The 15,800-nt window shown below is 43.3% G+C and overlaps 1 protein-coding gene across 1 annotated transcript in view; it reads left to right on the forward strand.

The window, feature by feature from the left end:
• NAALADL1 (N-acetylated alpha-linked acidic dipeptidase like 1) overlaps window positions 1-15,800 on the forward strand; it is a 93,268-nt gene that overhangs the window by 38,009 nt on the left and 39,459 nt on the right. Inside the window, exons 8-11 of the mRNA XM_040410250.1 lie at window positions 1,613-1,698; window positions 7,837-7,956; window positions 8,411-8,496; window positions 12,265-12,328. Coding sequence (XP_040266184.1) covers window positions 1,613-1,698; window positions 7,837-7,956; window positions 8,411-8,496; window positions 12,265-12,328 — 356 coding nt within the window. The remainder of the gene's footprint in view (window positions 1-1,612; window positions 1,699-7,836; window positions 7,957-8,410; window positions 8,497-12,264; window positions 12,329-15,800) is intronic.

Raw genomic sequence — 15,800 nt, forward strand, 5'->3', positions numbered from 1 at the left:
TTGAGAAAGACCTGTGTGTCGAAACGTTGCTGTATTTTTTCGGTGTAATTAAACACTAAGCTTTGATTCGAGAACAAGAGTGCCGTGACTTTCCTGAAGTTTTGTCTCAGTGCTGGACTAGGCATTATTACTGGAAGAGGATGCAAGGTCGGTGGCCAGGGATTTTTGTCTGAGCTTTTTGCTTTTTTTTTCCATCTAATGTTTTGTAGGTTGGTGATTGGTGAACTGTGTATGAACCCTTATCTGCACAGAAAATACAAGTCTGTATATGTAATCTCCTCGTACCTCACCAAGAACCTTCAGTGTTTCCCATTCATACACCACCTCTTTATCATATTTCCTCTTTGTTGGTGTCCCACAAGGCTCTGTCCTGGGTCCCCTACTTTTCTCCATTTATACATTCGGCCTAAGACAGCTCATAGAGTCCCATAGCACCTCACCTGATGCCATTAAAATCTACCTATGTGGCCCAGATGTCACTTCCCTTCTAGCCAGAATCCCAGCGTGTCTGTCAGCTATATCTTCATTCTTCTCCTCCTGCTTCCTAAAACTCAACATGGAGAAAAGTAAATTCATCATCTTTCCCCCATGTCACTCAGCCACCCTACCTGACCTACAGATTACAGTTAAAGGGGTTGTCCAGGCTTTTGCTATTGATGACCTATCCTCAGGATAGGTAATCAATATCAGATCGGTCGGGGTGCCGGGTGTCGGAACTCCCGCCGATCAGCTATATGAGGAGACGCAGTGTGCACGTGCCATCTCCCTTCTCTATTTCTGTCCGCTGCTGCTGTCTATGGCAAAGATCATAGACAGCAGCAGCGGACAGGAAGAGAGAAGGGGGACGGTACGTGCGCACTGCGTCTCCTCATATAGCTGATCGGTGGGAGTGCCCGGTGTCGGACCCCTGCCGATCTGATATTGATGATCTATCCTGAGGATAGTCACAAGAAATAATAGAGTATGGAGATAGCACATCCTTACTGTGAGGTTTATTCCAGATGCAACGTTTCGGCTAACAAGCCTTTTTCAGGCATGCTTGAAAAAGGCTTTTAGCCGAAACGTCGTATCTAGAATAAACAACACAGAAAGGATGTGCTGTCTCCATACTCTCTTTATTATTTCTTGTGGATATCCGACTAGTTAGTGGAATCTAACCACTTCCCCTGAAGACGTGCACCCACCACCAGATATACCTGGGTGTGCTGGCCACCGACTTTGATTTTTTGAACTATCCTGGGGATAGGTCATCAATAGTAAAAGCCTGGACAACCCCTTTAATAGCACAATGCTTTCTCCAGTCTCGCACCTCTTCAGAAAAGCCTACAACCTGCAATCAGCATGCTGCCACCACACTTTTACCCTCACTCATCGTGTCCTTCCTCTTCCCTTGTAGATTGTAAGCTCTTGCAGGTAGGATCCTCTCCTCCTTTGTACCAGTCTGTTAATAGTTTTTTGTTTGTATTTGTTTTTGTATTAGTTTTTATTTTATTTGTATATTATATATACAGTATGTAATCATCTCTTGATGTACAGCGCCATGGAATTAATGACGCTATTAAATAAATAATAATTATATATGTAATCATAGTAATCTCCCTTCTTCCATCAGTGATGTCCAGGTTAATGTTTATAATTATGCAGAAATTAAGTCCTCAGCAAATGTGATGGGCATTATCAGAGGAAGCGTGGAGCCTGGTAAGAGAATTAACAGTTATTATTTTACATTAACATGGTTTATTTTTTTACAGAATTGTAAAAAAAACTATACAGTAAAACGTACAGACAAAATATATACTTTATTAGATGAAAATTACATTCATCATTAAAAAGGTGGCAAATTCCATACCATGAAAAAGGAAACCCCCTCCAAATATACACATGTAACAGCCCAAAATCTAAGCGATATCCCAGATATCCAACCTTCCAATTGTCATTCAAAAGAGTGTTTCTTCAGGGAGGAACAAAAATACCAAACTTCAAAAAAACAATATTTTGCCAACTAAGAGAGGCCATAGGCCTAACTAACTGGGACAAAGTCCCCAAAAATAAAAATACAGCCACAAAATGGGATTTTTAAAAGCATCCTAAAATCTAATTGTGAGAGGTACATACCTTATGGGAATAAAAGGTTAAGGAATAAGAAAAAAACAATGTGGATAAATAGAACTGTAAAGAAAGCAATAAATGAGAAAAATAAAGCATTTAAATCACTACAACAGGAGGGTAGCCAGGAAAAACTATAAGGAAAAAAATAGAATATGTAAAAAACAAATAAAAGCAGTCAAACTAGAGACCAAGATACTAATTGCCAAAGAGAGTAAAACTAACCCTAACCCTAAGTTCTTTAATTATATAAATGGTAAAAAGTATAAATCTGAAGGTGTCGGCCTCTACAGAGTAATCAGGGGGGAGTTGCATAGAGCGATGAGGAGAAAGCAAAGCTATTAAATATTTTTTTCTCCACTGTATTCACTGAGGAAAATAAACTGTCAGATGAAATGCTCCACAGGATTGGCGCATAGCAAATGTGGTGCCAATATTCAAAAAGAGTCCAAAACAGAGCCCGGAAACTGTAAGTTTGACATCTGTCGTGGGTAAACAGTTTGAAGGTTTTCTAAGAGATGTTATCTTGGAGTACCTCAATGAAAATAAGCACATAATGCCATATCAGCATGGCTTCATGAGGGATCGGTCATGTCAAAATAATTTAATCAGTTTCTATGAGAAGGTAAGTTCTAGACTTGACAGCGGCGAATCAATGGATGTCGTATATCTGGACTTCTCCAAAGCATTTGACACTGTAGCACACAAAAGGTTAGTATATAAAATGAGAATGCTCGGACTGGGAGAAAATGTCTGTATGTGGGTAAGTAACTGGCTCAATGATAGAAAACAGAGGGTGGTTATTAACGGTACATACTCAGATTGGGTCACTGTCACTAGTGGAGTACCACAGGGATCAGTATTGAGCCCTATTATCTTTAATATTTTTATTAATGATCTTGTAGAAGGCTTGCACAGTAAAATATCAATTTTAGCAGATTACACTAAACTGCGTAAAGTAATTAACACTGAAGAGGACAGTATACTACTACAGAGGGATCTGGATAGATTGGAGGCTTGGACAGATAAGTGGCAGATGAGGATTAACACTTACAAATGTAAGGTTATGCACATGGGAAGGAATAATGCAAGTCACCCGTACATACTAAATGGTAAAACACTCGGTAACACTGACCTGGAAAAGGACCTAGGAATTTTAGTGAACAGCAAACTTTGCTGTAGAAACCAGTGTCAGACAGTTGCTGCCAAGGTCAGTAAGATAATGGGTTGCATCAAAAGGGGCATAGATGCCAGTGATGAGAGCATAGTCCTGCCACTTTACAAATCACTAGTCAAACCACACATGGAGTACTGTGTACAGTTCTGGGCTCCTGTGAACAAGGCAGACATAGAAGAGCTGGATAGGGTTCAGAGGAGGGCAACTAAAGTAATAACTGGAATGGGGGGACTACAGTATCCTGAAAGATTATCAAAATTAGAGTTATTCACTTTAGAAAAAAGACGACTGAGAGGATATCTAATTACTATGTATAAATGTAACGCCCCAGAGTGGCATTGCCACATTTGCACCTAGCTACTGTCTTTATTGGTTAACCTCATGTCATCATATGTATTTATTCCAACTCCTTCACAATGTGCATTTCCTATTTCTTGTATCTGTTATGTTATCATTTAGTTCACCTGGTTTACCAATAGGTGGCAGCAAACATGGCAGAGCTACAGTTAGAGAGAATTGAACCCTTCTTTCCATTTTGACTCTCCCTCTAAAGAGGGGAGGGGACTAGTTAGTTAGAGGTCAGTCTAGTACACCCCCAGCTAGGGGAAGGGTGTGCAGCAGGTGCACGTCCCTGCTGGACGTGCCCCAGCCAAGCAAAGCGAGCCAGCTAGAGCACCTCTGCTGGATATAGAGGCCACAGCTTGAAGCCTCCGAACCAGGAGGAGATTCCCTAGACAAACCTAGAGACAGACACAGAGAGAAGTTGCAGCATACAGCAAAAGCAAAGTTACACAGCAAGCCTGTCAGTACAGCAGAGCCAGAGAGCCACAGATGTAGCAGAGTTGTGTTTGCCTGCCAGAGTATTATATGCTAAAGCCTGCTGGGATCAAGAGAAAGTCTGTAAACTGTTGTGGAAACGTTTACCAAAAGTAAAGCTGTTATTGAAGTTCATCACAAGGTCTGGATCATTTCTCCAAATCCCTCAATTATTCACCCTATTTGTCTGCTTCGGATGACAACTCCTGGGGTCCAAAAAGAAAAGAGAAGGACAGCACTACCTGTTGAGATGTTTTCAATCAGTCCATTTAGTGGCGGTGCCAGCGGTGTCGGATCCTGACCTTGGGTCCCCAAAGTACCAAATTAGAAGAGGAAAACCGCAGCAGTCCAACTTCTCAATATATTTCGGTGTTTATTCCTCACCCAACATGCAACGTTTCGACTCCAGTGAGTCTTTGTCAAGCACAGTGCAATACAACAAATTACACAAATTTATACATGTCACCTGAAGCTGATTGGGTGGGTGGTCCACCCCTAGAGTGCCAACCCCTCCCCCCATTGCTGATTCGCTATCTTACCAAAAGGACAATAAGGGGGTATAACACAATAAACAAATTCATTAATACTTATCAGTATAGTGATATAATCCTCCACTTACATGTGACTGTAGGGGACCATACAGAGACCTGCTTATATGTGGCTCATGGCTGCATCTGGCGTGTTGATCGGCGTTCGTGGTCCACGTGTATCAGGATAGTTACAGTTTCCGGCAACAGCACCACCGATACTTCCGGTAACCATGCTGAAGGGCTTCCGAGCAATCCATCCTCCTAAGTTGGAATGTACTGGCTAATGGGAGGTGCGGCAAAAAACAGGCCAGCTGTCGACCTGTAGCAACTACATGCCATCAAAATGCTTGTCATACATGTCTATCATTAAGTAAGGGGGAAGCCTTTTGTTCACAAGAGATCCTATCGCTGACGACTGGTCAATCGCTGCAGACAAAGAGAGAAAACAGCTACTTTTCCATAGAGTGAGAGTGGTATTCCATATGAAATGTTAAAAATAACGTAATTCCAAAAGAGGAAGTAGGGTTGGAGACTGCTGAGGGGTACCTCTCAAGAAGTGGGATATCAAGGCCATTATGACAAACCTGCCATTCACACAGGGGAACCGTATATAAAAACCCATCACACCATGACTTCAGTCCTGGATGTTAGGGCCATCAGTTCCTACATCATTCACTCAAGGGTGATGTGGGTAGGGAGAACCTCTATCCCCATCCCTGGAGAGAGGTCCGTCCCCATTCTCATCCCTATTTCACCGGAAACTGTAACTATCCTGATACACGTGGAGCGCGAACGCCGATCAACTCGCCAGATGCAGCCATGAGCCACATATAAACAGGTCTCTGTATGGACCCCTACTGTCACATGTAAGTGGAGGATTATATCACTATTCTGATAAGTATTAATGAATTTGTTTATTGTGTTATACCCCCTTATTGTCCTTTTGGTAAGATAGCGAATCAGCAATGGGGGGAGGGGTTGGCATTTTAGGGGTGGACCACCCACCCAATCAGCTTCAGGTGACGTGTATAAATTTGTGTCATTTGTTGTATTGCACTGTGCTTGACAATGACTCACTGGAGTCGAAACGTTGCATATTGGGTGAGGAATAAACACCGAAATATATTAAGAAGTTGGAGTGCTGCGGTTTTCTTCTTCTAATTAACTCCTGGGGTCCAGCGTATCCAGGTAGGAGCACCGTGACACAAGTACACTTAAAGGGACATTTTAGGCCACCCTTTACCACTCGGCCATTCCTACACTGGGGTACAGGTTCATCTTAAAGAACTCTGTTCTGTTGTTGCTTCATTGCAACTGGCGTCACAAAACACTTATCCCTCTTAAAAGGGACCCCTTTTCACTGTCGGACGTTGCATAAATATATCAGGGGTCAGTACAGAGATCTCTCCCATCATCTATTTATCCCCAGGACTGTGACAAGGGGACATCCTCTGCGTCTGGAGGAAAGAAGGTTTGTACACAAACATAGAAGAGGATTCTTTACGGTAAGAGCAGTGAGACTATGGAACTCTCTGCCTGAGGAGGTGGTGATGGTGAGTTCACTAAAGGAATTCAAGAGGGGCCTGGATGTATTTCTGGAGTGTAATAATATTACAGGTTATGGCTACTAGAGAGGGGTCGTTGATCCAGGGAGTTATTCTGATTGCCTGATTCCCTTAAGTGGGGAAAAATTGGCTTCTACCTCACAGTTGTTTTTTTTTGCCTTCCTCTGGATCAACTTGCAGGATAACAGGCCGAACTGGATGGACAGATGTCTTTTTTCGGCCTTATGTACTATGTTACTATGTTAGATAGATACCACATAAAGGATTAGCTAGTGATAGGTAAATACTTCACTGTAAAATAGCAAAAGGCTATAGTAGCCTAACAAAATTGCAAATGCTAGCCCTAAAACTTTGTACTAGCAAACATACAAAAAGCATCCAATCTCAACATTTGTTATGCCATGGCTTCTTCTGGGGGGACCTCTTAAAGGGAATCTGGCACCACGATCTTGGAATTTTACCTGTAGTATTACATCTGTCACTTAATCTTCCATGCATTTGTGTCAGACAACAAAACAGATGATGACAGATATAGCATCTGTCAGCAGATTTATACCTGACACTGTCTGACCTGTTACATGTGCGCTTGGCAGCTGAAGACATCTGTGTTGGTCCCATGTCCATATGTGCCTGCATTGCTGAGAAAGATTATGTTTTAATATATGCAAATGAGCCTGTAGGAGCAATGGGGGCGTTATCGTTACTCCTAGAGGCTCAGCTCCTCTGCACTTTGATTGACAGGCCCAGGCAGTGTAAAGATTACATGTATAAAGATTTTTCCCTTGGCTGCACACTTATACACCACTCATGTGCCCACCACACTTCTGGGCCTGAATCCCCCTACCTGTGCACTGCGTTCTTGTTTAAGTGCCCTCTGCTGTTCATTACAGGTCCAGCATTCTTTTTTTCATGCATGTATTCACTAAGACACACATCTCAGGATAGCTGATGATTTCAGCCAATATCTATTAAAGGGGTTTTCCTGGCTCCTGATATTGATGCCCTACCCTCAGGTCATTGGTGAGGGTCTAACATGCCGTACCCCGGCCGAAGCTGGAACTGGCGCTGTGACTGGAACAGGAAACCCAGCTCCATTCAAAGTGTACTGGTCACACTGGTTTACTGCAGCTGAGCCCTCTTTACTTCCATTACAGCTGAACTGGTATGGTCACTACACGTTGAATGGAGCCATGCTTCCTCTACCATTCACAGTGCTAGTTCCAGGGAACAGCTCATTGGGAGGGGTTTGAGACCCTCATCGACCAGGTATTAATGAGCTATCCTGAGCACAGGCCATCAATATCAGGACCCTGGAAACCCCCTTTAAAGGGTAAGTACTGGGAGTCGCTCATCTTCCAACTCTAGTCCCAGCCCTTCTTTCCTTCCATCAGCTGCTCCCATACACATTACATGGTCAGCCGATTCCACCAAATGATGGCCATCGTGATTTAGGTTTCTATTACCTAGTACACTGTGCCCTGTACTGGTGAGCCCGGTTTATCATTTTGTGCATATACACTGGGAGATTATCATGCAAAGAACTGAAAATAATGAATCTATATCTATATTATGATAATCTGTGCAATAATAAGGATATCCCTAAATGTCCCAATGCATCTCAATGCCCTGTGTGTGCTTACAGATAGGTACATCATGTACGGTAATCACAGAGACAGCTGGGTCCATGGAGCAATAGACCCCAGCAGCGGTACCGCAGTCATGCTGGAAGTTACAAGGGTGCTTGGAACAAAGGTCAAAGCAGGTAACACCCCTTACTGTCCTCTGATGCTCCTTTGTAATATTCCTTGCATGTATGCTTATCAGTAACTAGTGCCAGCTAAAATACAGATAACCTGTATTATTATTATAGTATTATCATAACCTGCTTATTGGTTGTCTTATCATGTGTGATAACCAGCGAGCCCATGATGTAGGGTGGACTTTGGGAGATCATTTCTGATATGATATCTAGTATAGTTGATGCGTATTTTACAACATGATGATTATTTGGATGAACAGTAATTTAAAATTTTTAAAAAAAATACTAGGTAATGTAAGTCATCGGTCTGTCAAATTGTTAAAAATGGATTTCCCTGTTTCTTTACGTTCTTTTGTGAACAACAGTCCACCTAGTCATAGGGACTGTCATTTAGCCTTCCCAGACTCTTCCCAGACTCCCAAATCCCCTCATATCTCAAGACATTTCCTGTTAATAGGCAAATGGCGTCCACGTCGAACTATCATTTTTGGAAGCTGGGGAGCAGAAGAATTTGGTTTAATTGGATCTACAGAATTTGCAGAGGTAAAAATATTATGCTATCTCTCGCCTTGCCATGATGTCTGTCCTAATGCTAAAGTGTATTAGCAGCGTATTATATAAAAAGGTCAGTTCACAATATCTAATGTCACATTTGCCCAAATTTCTAACTCTGTCAGAAATATTCAGGCAGTTAAAGCACAAGCTCTCCTGCTAAGGCTGCGTTATGCACGGGCACCAACGGTAGGGCAGCCGCATGGGGATCGCGGACCCGTTCACTTGAATGGGGTCCACGATCCGTCCGTTCTGCAAAAAGATAGAACAAGTTCTACTTTTTTGCGGAACGAAAGCACGGATCGGAACACTACAGAAGCACTCCGTAGTGCTTCCGTGGGGTTCCGTTCCGTGCTCTGTTCTGCACCGCATCTCCGGATTTGCGGACCCATTCAAGTGAATGGATCCACATCCGTGATGCGGAATGCACATGGCTGGTGACCCATGTATTGCAGAACCGCCGCATGCGGCCCGCAATATGGCCATGGAATGAATACGTTCGTGTGAAAGAGGCCTAAATCTAGATGTTTCTCCCACCAGGTTAGTATGGCAGGCAGAAGGACAGTGGCAGGAGCCCCTCAGTGCAAGGACCTTGAAACTTAAATTCTCAAGGAAAGTGGCATATTTCATGGGTGCTGGTCACTTCAATGGAAGGCAGCACTGAGGATGGCTGAGCGGCGCTGCCTCCCATTGAAATTGAAAATGAGAGGCAGAAAGAAAACACCTGCCAGAGGGATTTCAGTGAAATTTCGTGGATTGTCCGTCTGCACCAAAATTCCAAAGAAAAAACCACAGTGTGAATGGCCCTTTACTTTAGAACTTCCCATTGTAATATAAGAATCAGAAACACCTAGGTTTTACTATAGGACCCTGCTGTGTGCATTATCCATTACTTTGTACATTATTCCTGCGCTGTGACATCATGTGTGCATTATACCATGACATCATTATATTTCCTATGCTATAATATCACAGTGTGCACAGTGACCTTTCTTGTATGCATTATCCTATACTTTTAAATACATAAAGGGAATCAACAAGGTAAAAGAGGAGAGAATAGTTAAAAGAAGAAAAACTGCTACAAGAGGACATAGTGTTAAATTAGAGGTTTAAAAGTAATATAAGGAAGTATTACTTTACTGAGAGAGTAGTGGATGCATGGAATAGCCTTCCTGCAGAAGTGGTAGCTGCAAATACAGTGAAGGAGTTTAAGCATGCATGGGATAGGCATAAGGCCATCCTTCATATAAGATAGGGCCAGGGGCTATCCATAGTACTCAGTATATTGGGCAGACTAGATGGGCCAAATGGTTCTTATCTGCCAACATTCTTCGTTTCTATCCTTCTAGTGACATCATTGTGTGCATTATCCCTCTACTGTGACATCACTGTGTGAATTAACCATCTACTGTGACATCACTGTGTGCATTATCCCTCTACTGTGACATCACTGTGTGAATTAACCATCTACTGTGTTATCACTGTACATATTATCCTTGAACTTGATTATCCCTGTACTGTAAAATCACTGTGTGCATAACCCAGCCATTCTAAGGCTACTTTCACACTAGCGTTTTTGCTGGATCCGGCAAAAGCGCTTCTGTTACTGATAATACAACCATCTGCATCCGTTATGAACAGATCCGGTTGTATTATCTTTAACATAGACGGATCCGTCATGAACTTGGAAGGTCAATGGGGGACGGATCCATTTCTATTGTGTCAGATTGTGCCAGAGAAAACGGATCCGTCCCCATTGACTTGCATTGGGGGTCATGACGGATCCGTTTTGCTCTGCATCTCAGGTCAGAAAGCAAACCGCAGCATGCTGCAGTTTGCTCTCTGGCATGAGAACAGAACGGAATGCATTTTGGAGCACTCCGTTCTGTCCAGTTACGTTTTGTCCCCATTGACAATAAATGGGGACAAAATGGAAGCGTTTTTTTTCTGGTATTGAGACCCTATGACGGATTTCAATACCGGAAAACGCTAGTGTGAAAGTAGCCTAACATTACTGTGTGCACCATCCCTGTACTGTAACATCACTGTGTGCATAACCCAACCATTCTAACATACCTGTGTGCACTATCCCTGTACTGTGACGTTTCTTTATCTCTTTACTGTTATTTTGATTTGTTTTTCTCTGCCGTGTGACATCACTGTGCATGTTATCCTATTACTGTGACATCACTGTGCATGTTATCCTATTACTGTGACATCACTGTGCATGTTATCCTATTACTGTGACATCACTGTGCATGTTATCCTATTACTGTGACATCACTGTGCATGTTATCCTATTACTGTGACATCACTGTGCATGTTATCCTATTACTGTGACATCACTGTGCATGTTATCCTATTACTGTGACATCACTGTGCATGTTATCCTATTACTATGTACAAGCAGAGCCCTTGTAGCACTCAGTGGATGTTTGGAGCTGGAGTAGGGTTCCCACCCCTTCTATAGTAGATACAAAGACTCCAGCCAAGTCGTATTTAGTGCAATTTGTTTTATTTGCATATCAATGGTGGTTGCTGCGGCGGAGTGACGTTTCGGCACCTCCGTGCCTTCATCAGACTAGTGCCGCTGGTGGAGGGAGTCACAAAGGTGTGGACGCAGTCGAGAGTAAACATGCGGTAGTACCGCTGACAGGTATAGGCGCCTATACCTGTCAGCGGTACTACCGCATGTTTACTCTCGACTGCGTCCACCCCTTTGTGACTCCCTCCACCAGCGGCACTAGTCTGATGAAGGCACGGAGGTGCCGAAACGTCACTCCGCCGCAGCAACCACCATTGATATGCAAATAAAACAAATTGCACTAAATACGACTTGGCTGGAGTCTTTGTATCTGTTATCCTATTACTGTGACATCACTGTACATAAATCTGTATGTAGCCCAAATTCCACAGTAGAAGATCCGTCTGTGCGGCTGTACCCTATTAACTGGTGTGCTGTTCCAATACTGTGGTTTAACTAAAATGACTTGGCTCAGAAAGAGGAGCAGTCAGTGGGCATTGATGGGGGATATGCACATGAAAGCAGGGGTTGGGTGCGAACAAACCCCTCTATTTTGGCCAATGTACTGAGATAACGGATTGGGCAGCAAACTGAAAGGGGCTGTTGGACTTATTTCAAATACCCCCTTAAACCCTTAAATGTGATGAAGTAATAAAAGAACATATACTCACGACTTCCAGCACCGCCGCTCCAGTTCTCACCTCCGGTCTGTGTTTACACGGCTGAAGCAGTGACAGCCATGTAGCCTAATTGACTGCTGCAGCCAGTACTCATAACGAGACTGCTGAGGCCAGTATACCTCATGGCTGCAGCGGTCATATAGGGTATACTGCTATGTGGCTGCAGCAGAGGGGATATAGGATCTATTTTATTACATTTACATTTTATTTACATTAAATATGATGTAGCAGAGTTAACACACAATCGTAACTCAAATTTCTTAACTGTTCTTAACTCATCGCATTATCTTGAAACAAAAGCCATTGAAGGCATTTGCTTGACACATTTCGTTTAGATGACACGACTCATAAAGCATGTGTGTTAACTCTACTACATCTGTAGGTCCTGGCACCTCTTGAATCTTGAAGGAATGCCTAGCTACCACTCTCAGTGCAGTGGGTATCATTAACTGACCATTAAAACACTGGATCAGATACAATCTAACTATGGAGCGCTAGAAGCTGTTTATTAGGTTTTTATGGACTAACAGATCATTTCCTTCCTTTTCTGTGTAGGACTACTACAGTAAACTAAGGGACAGGACTGCAGCATATATCAATGTGGACATTTCTGTGTTTGGTAAGGTCCAATTAAGTAACTGCTGTTAAGTTGTTATGATTTAGTTTTGGAGAACTATGTATCATGTACAGCGATGGACTGGGAACTTAAAGTGGCCCTGGAAAAAATACTAAAAGTGGCCCCATTTTGTAGTCGGGTCCAAATTGATAGAAGGCAGTGCCAACACAAGTAGACAGGGCCAGTAATACCATATTGTGGCACATTATGCCACCCCAAAAGAGCCAATAATACTGCCCCAAAAACTTCCACTGGCCAACCGTGAGGAGGACTCAGGCGACCCCCACCGTGAAATTTCCCTGTAAGATCTATGGCCAATCCGCCCCTGATCATGTATGATTGTACAGAAACATGAAAACTGAGAAAGTTTTTGAGATTGCTAAGGATATGTATGACACTTTTGAATTCGAGGGTATGGTTTATTATTCACAGTACAATTCATTAGGTTGTCCCACAATTATATATTACATTTCTCTCTTAAATCACACAAAACATGACAATTTTTCAATTTGAGTCACTTAAAAAAAATGGAGCGAGTACTCGTCATTACACTGCACTTCTGAGACAACGTGCCGTGTAATGACCAGGAAGCAGCGCTGGCATGGAGCACCAGCTGATCGGCAGGAGTCTCAGGTGTCGGACCCCCACCAATCAGATGTTGATGACCTGTCCTGAGGATAGGTCATCAATAAAAATTGCTGCATAACCCCTTTAATTCTGGGACAACCTTTTTTATGATTAGATACTGTACATTTACCATGAGTCATTTAAAAGAAATAGTAAATCTAGGGACAAAGAAGGGCACTCCATAGTGCAGGGGTGGCCTGCCTTACGGACACAAAGAGCCACAAGCTATACATTTACACAAATATGCGTGCACACGACAGTATTACTGCAATTGAGTTTTCAAACATTTAAAAGTGCATTTAAACCACCTCTCCTACCTGTAATGTAGCAAATATTGGCAAAAAGAGGAGAAGGTGCTCATAGGGTGAGTAAGTCAAACATTAGTGCCTTCCCAAAAGGGAGGTGGTTTGCTCACCTGTTCTGGTTGCACCAATATGGGCTGGGTGGAGATAGTTGTTGGTTGGTGCAGCCGTACTTGTCCAAAAACCTTGGGGGGGGAGCCAAACCACCAATCGGTAGTGCTGAAGAAACGCTGGACCATAGGAGTCAAGCAAACGTGTGGACAACACAGGGCGCAAGATCACAACCAGGTGTCAAGTGAAAATAAATGTATTCACTTGATTCACTTGACACCTGGTTGTGATCTTCCGCCCTGTGTTGTCCACACGTTTGCTTGACTCCTATGGTCCAGCGTTTCTTCAGCAATACCTGTAATGTAGACAACTTTAGTGAGATTTCTGGCAATCTTTGTTTTTCACAATGTGTTTCAAATCTGGCTTGTATTCAGTCGTTGCTACTCGAAGCTATTCTTTAACATGTGTGTCAGTAAGAACAGAGAGATGTTTTGATTTTACATGTTTCAGGGTGGGAAAAACAGATTTACAAACATAAATTGAGCCAAACATTGACAGAAGCTTCAGTGCAGCTCATTTTACATTGGGATACCTCTCCATAGGCACGATTTTCCAAAACTCCAGGGTTCCCTCACTCAGAATTGAGTCGGTCATCTTCCAAAAGTTAAATCATCTCAATTTGAGTTGTTGCTTGATCTGTCACCAGCGGGGGTTTCAAACAATCTGAATCGGCAGCAAAAGGGTTAAAGGGATTCTGTCATGAGATTTTACCCCTATAACCTAAACATATGCCCATGTCCGTACTAATAACTAATAACTGAATCCTAAGCTGGCCTTATAGGTTTAGGCTTATAGGTTTGTGGCTCTATTAGCCCAAAAAACAGTTTTTTATAACCTGTCAATCACCTACCTAAGGTGCCCAATGGGACGTCCGTTAATACAGGGTGCCCGGCCGCACCCATCGCCATCTAGTGCCCAGTGCCGCCTTCCCTGTCTTAATCGCCGCCCTCCCTGTCTACAGTGCCGCCTTCCTCACCTCAGCGCTGCCTCCGCAATCCTCCGGTCCCTCTGCCAGATCCCGCGCATGTGTACTAGGCTCAGCCTGATGCGCCCGTGCGGAATCCTGGCAGCAGCTTCGTTGAGCGAAGTGCGCATGCGCCGGCCTGATGCGCATGCGCACTTCGCTCAACGAAGCCGCTGCCAGGAGTCCGCACAGCGATTAAGACAGGGAAGGCGGCGCTGGGCACCAGACGGCAATGGGTGAGGCCATGCACCCTGTATTAACGGACGTCCCCTTGGGCACCTTAGGTAGGTAATTGACAGGTTATAAAAACCAGTTTTTTGGGCTAATAGAGCCACAAGCAGGTTTAATAAGGCCAGCTTAGGATTCAGGTTATTAGTACGGACATGGGCATATGTTTAGGTTATAGGGGTAAAATCTCATGACAGAATCCCTTTAACGAGGAATGTAATTTGTGGCCTCTTCAGTTGTAGATCCTGGAATCTGTCCTCAAAGGTCTGTTGTAGGTTTTCAAGAAGTTCTGCATAGTAAGAAGTTCTCCTTTTTAGGATCTTAGCAGCTTGGGCACTTGCATTTGACACAGAGGGGAAATGTGTTAGTTCTCCCTTTCTCAGATGAGTTTTAAAAAGCTTGAGTTTGTTAACAAATCCAAAAACTGTTTGCACTAGATCGGGCAGCATCTTTAATTTCCCTTGGAGCTCAAGGTTGAGTCTATCCAGGTGGTGCAGCATGTCCACCAGAAATGCCAGATCCAAAATCCACTGGGAATCAGAGAGCACAGGATAGTCTTTGTGTTTTTCTTCCAGAAACAACTTTACCTGACTCAAAAGTTCAAAAAAATGAGATATCACCTTACCTCTTTAAGGCTGGGTTCACACTTGAGCGTTTTACAGCGCGTTCAAACGCGCTGTAAAACGCTCAACACATGAAAACCAATGCTTCCCTATGGCCCTGGTTCTCACTTGAGCGTTTTACAGCGCCCTACGCTGAAAAACGCCCTAGGCTCAAACAAGTTCTTGAGCTTCTTTGGGGCGTTTTGTCGCGCGTTTGCAGCCATAGGACACTGCTGTTAATCACACAAACGCGCGTAATACACGCGTTGACTATGGACAAAAACGTGCGACAAAAACGCACGTTAAACGCGCATATCAAATACGCTCAGGTCTGAGCCCAGCCTAAATCCACCTTACAGAGCAGTGAGGTGGCAAATCACTGGGAAGGTTCTCATCAAGGTCTGCAATGAGATTTCTGAACTGTCTGTGATTAAGCGCACGAGTGCGAATAAAATTGACAATTTCCAGAACAGGCATCATGACGTAGTCTAAATTTAGCTTTTTAGACACCAGTTGCTCCTGATGAATAATGCAATGAAATGTCCAAAATTCTGGAAATTGGTCACCACATTTACATAGCCCGACAAGGGCATTCACAAATCCTATCATAGACGGTGCTCCATCTGTGGTTATGGCTGTAA

The sequence above is a fragment of the Bufo bufo genome, chromosome 10, assembly GCF_905171765.1.
Source record: "Bufo bufo chromosome 10, aBufBuf1.1, whole genome shotgun sequence".
In the NCBI taxonomy this organism is placed as follows: domain Eukaryota; kingdom Metazoa; phylum Chordata; class Amphibia; order Anura; family Bufonidae; genus Bufo; species Bufo bufo.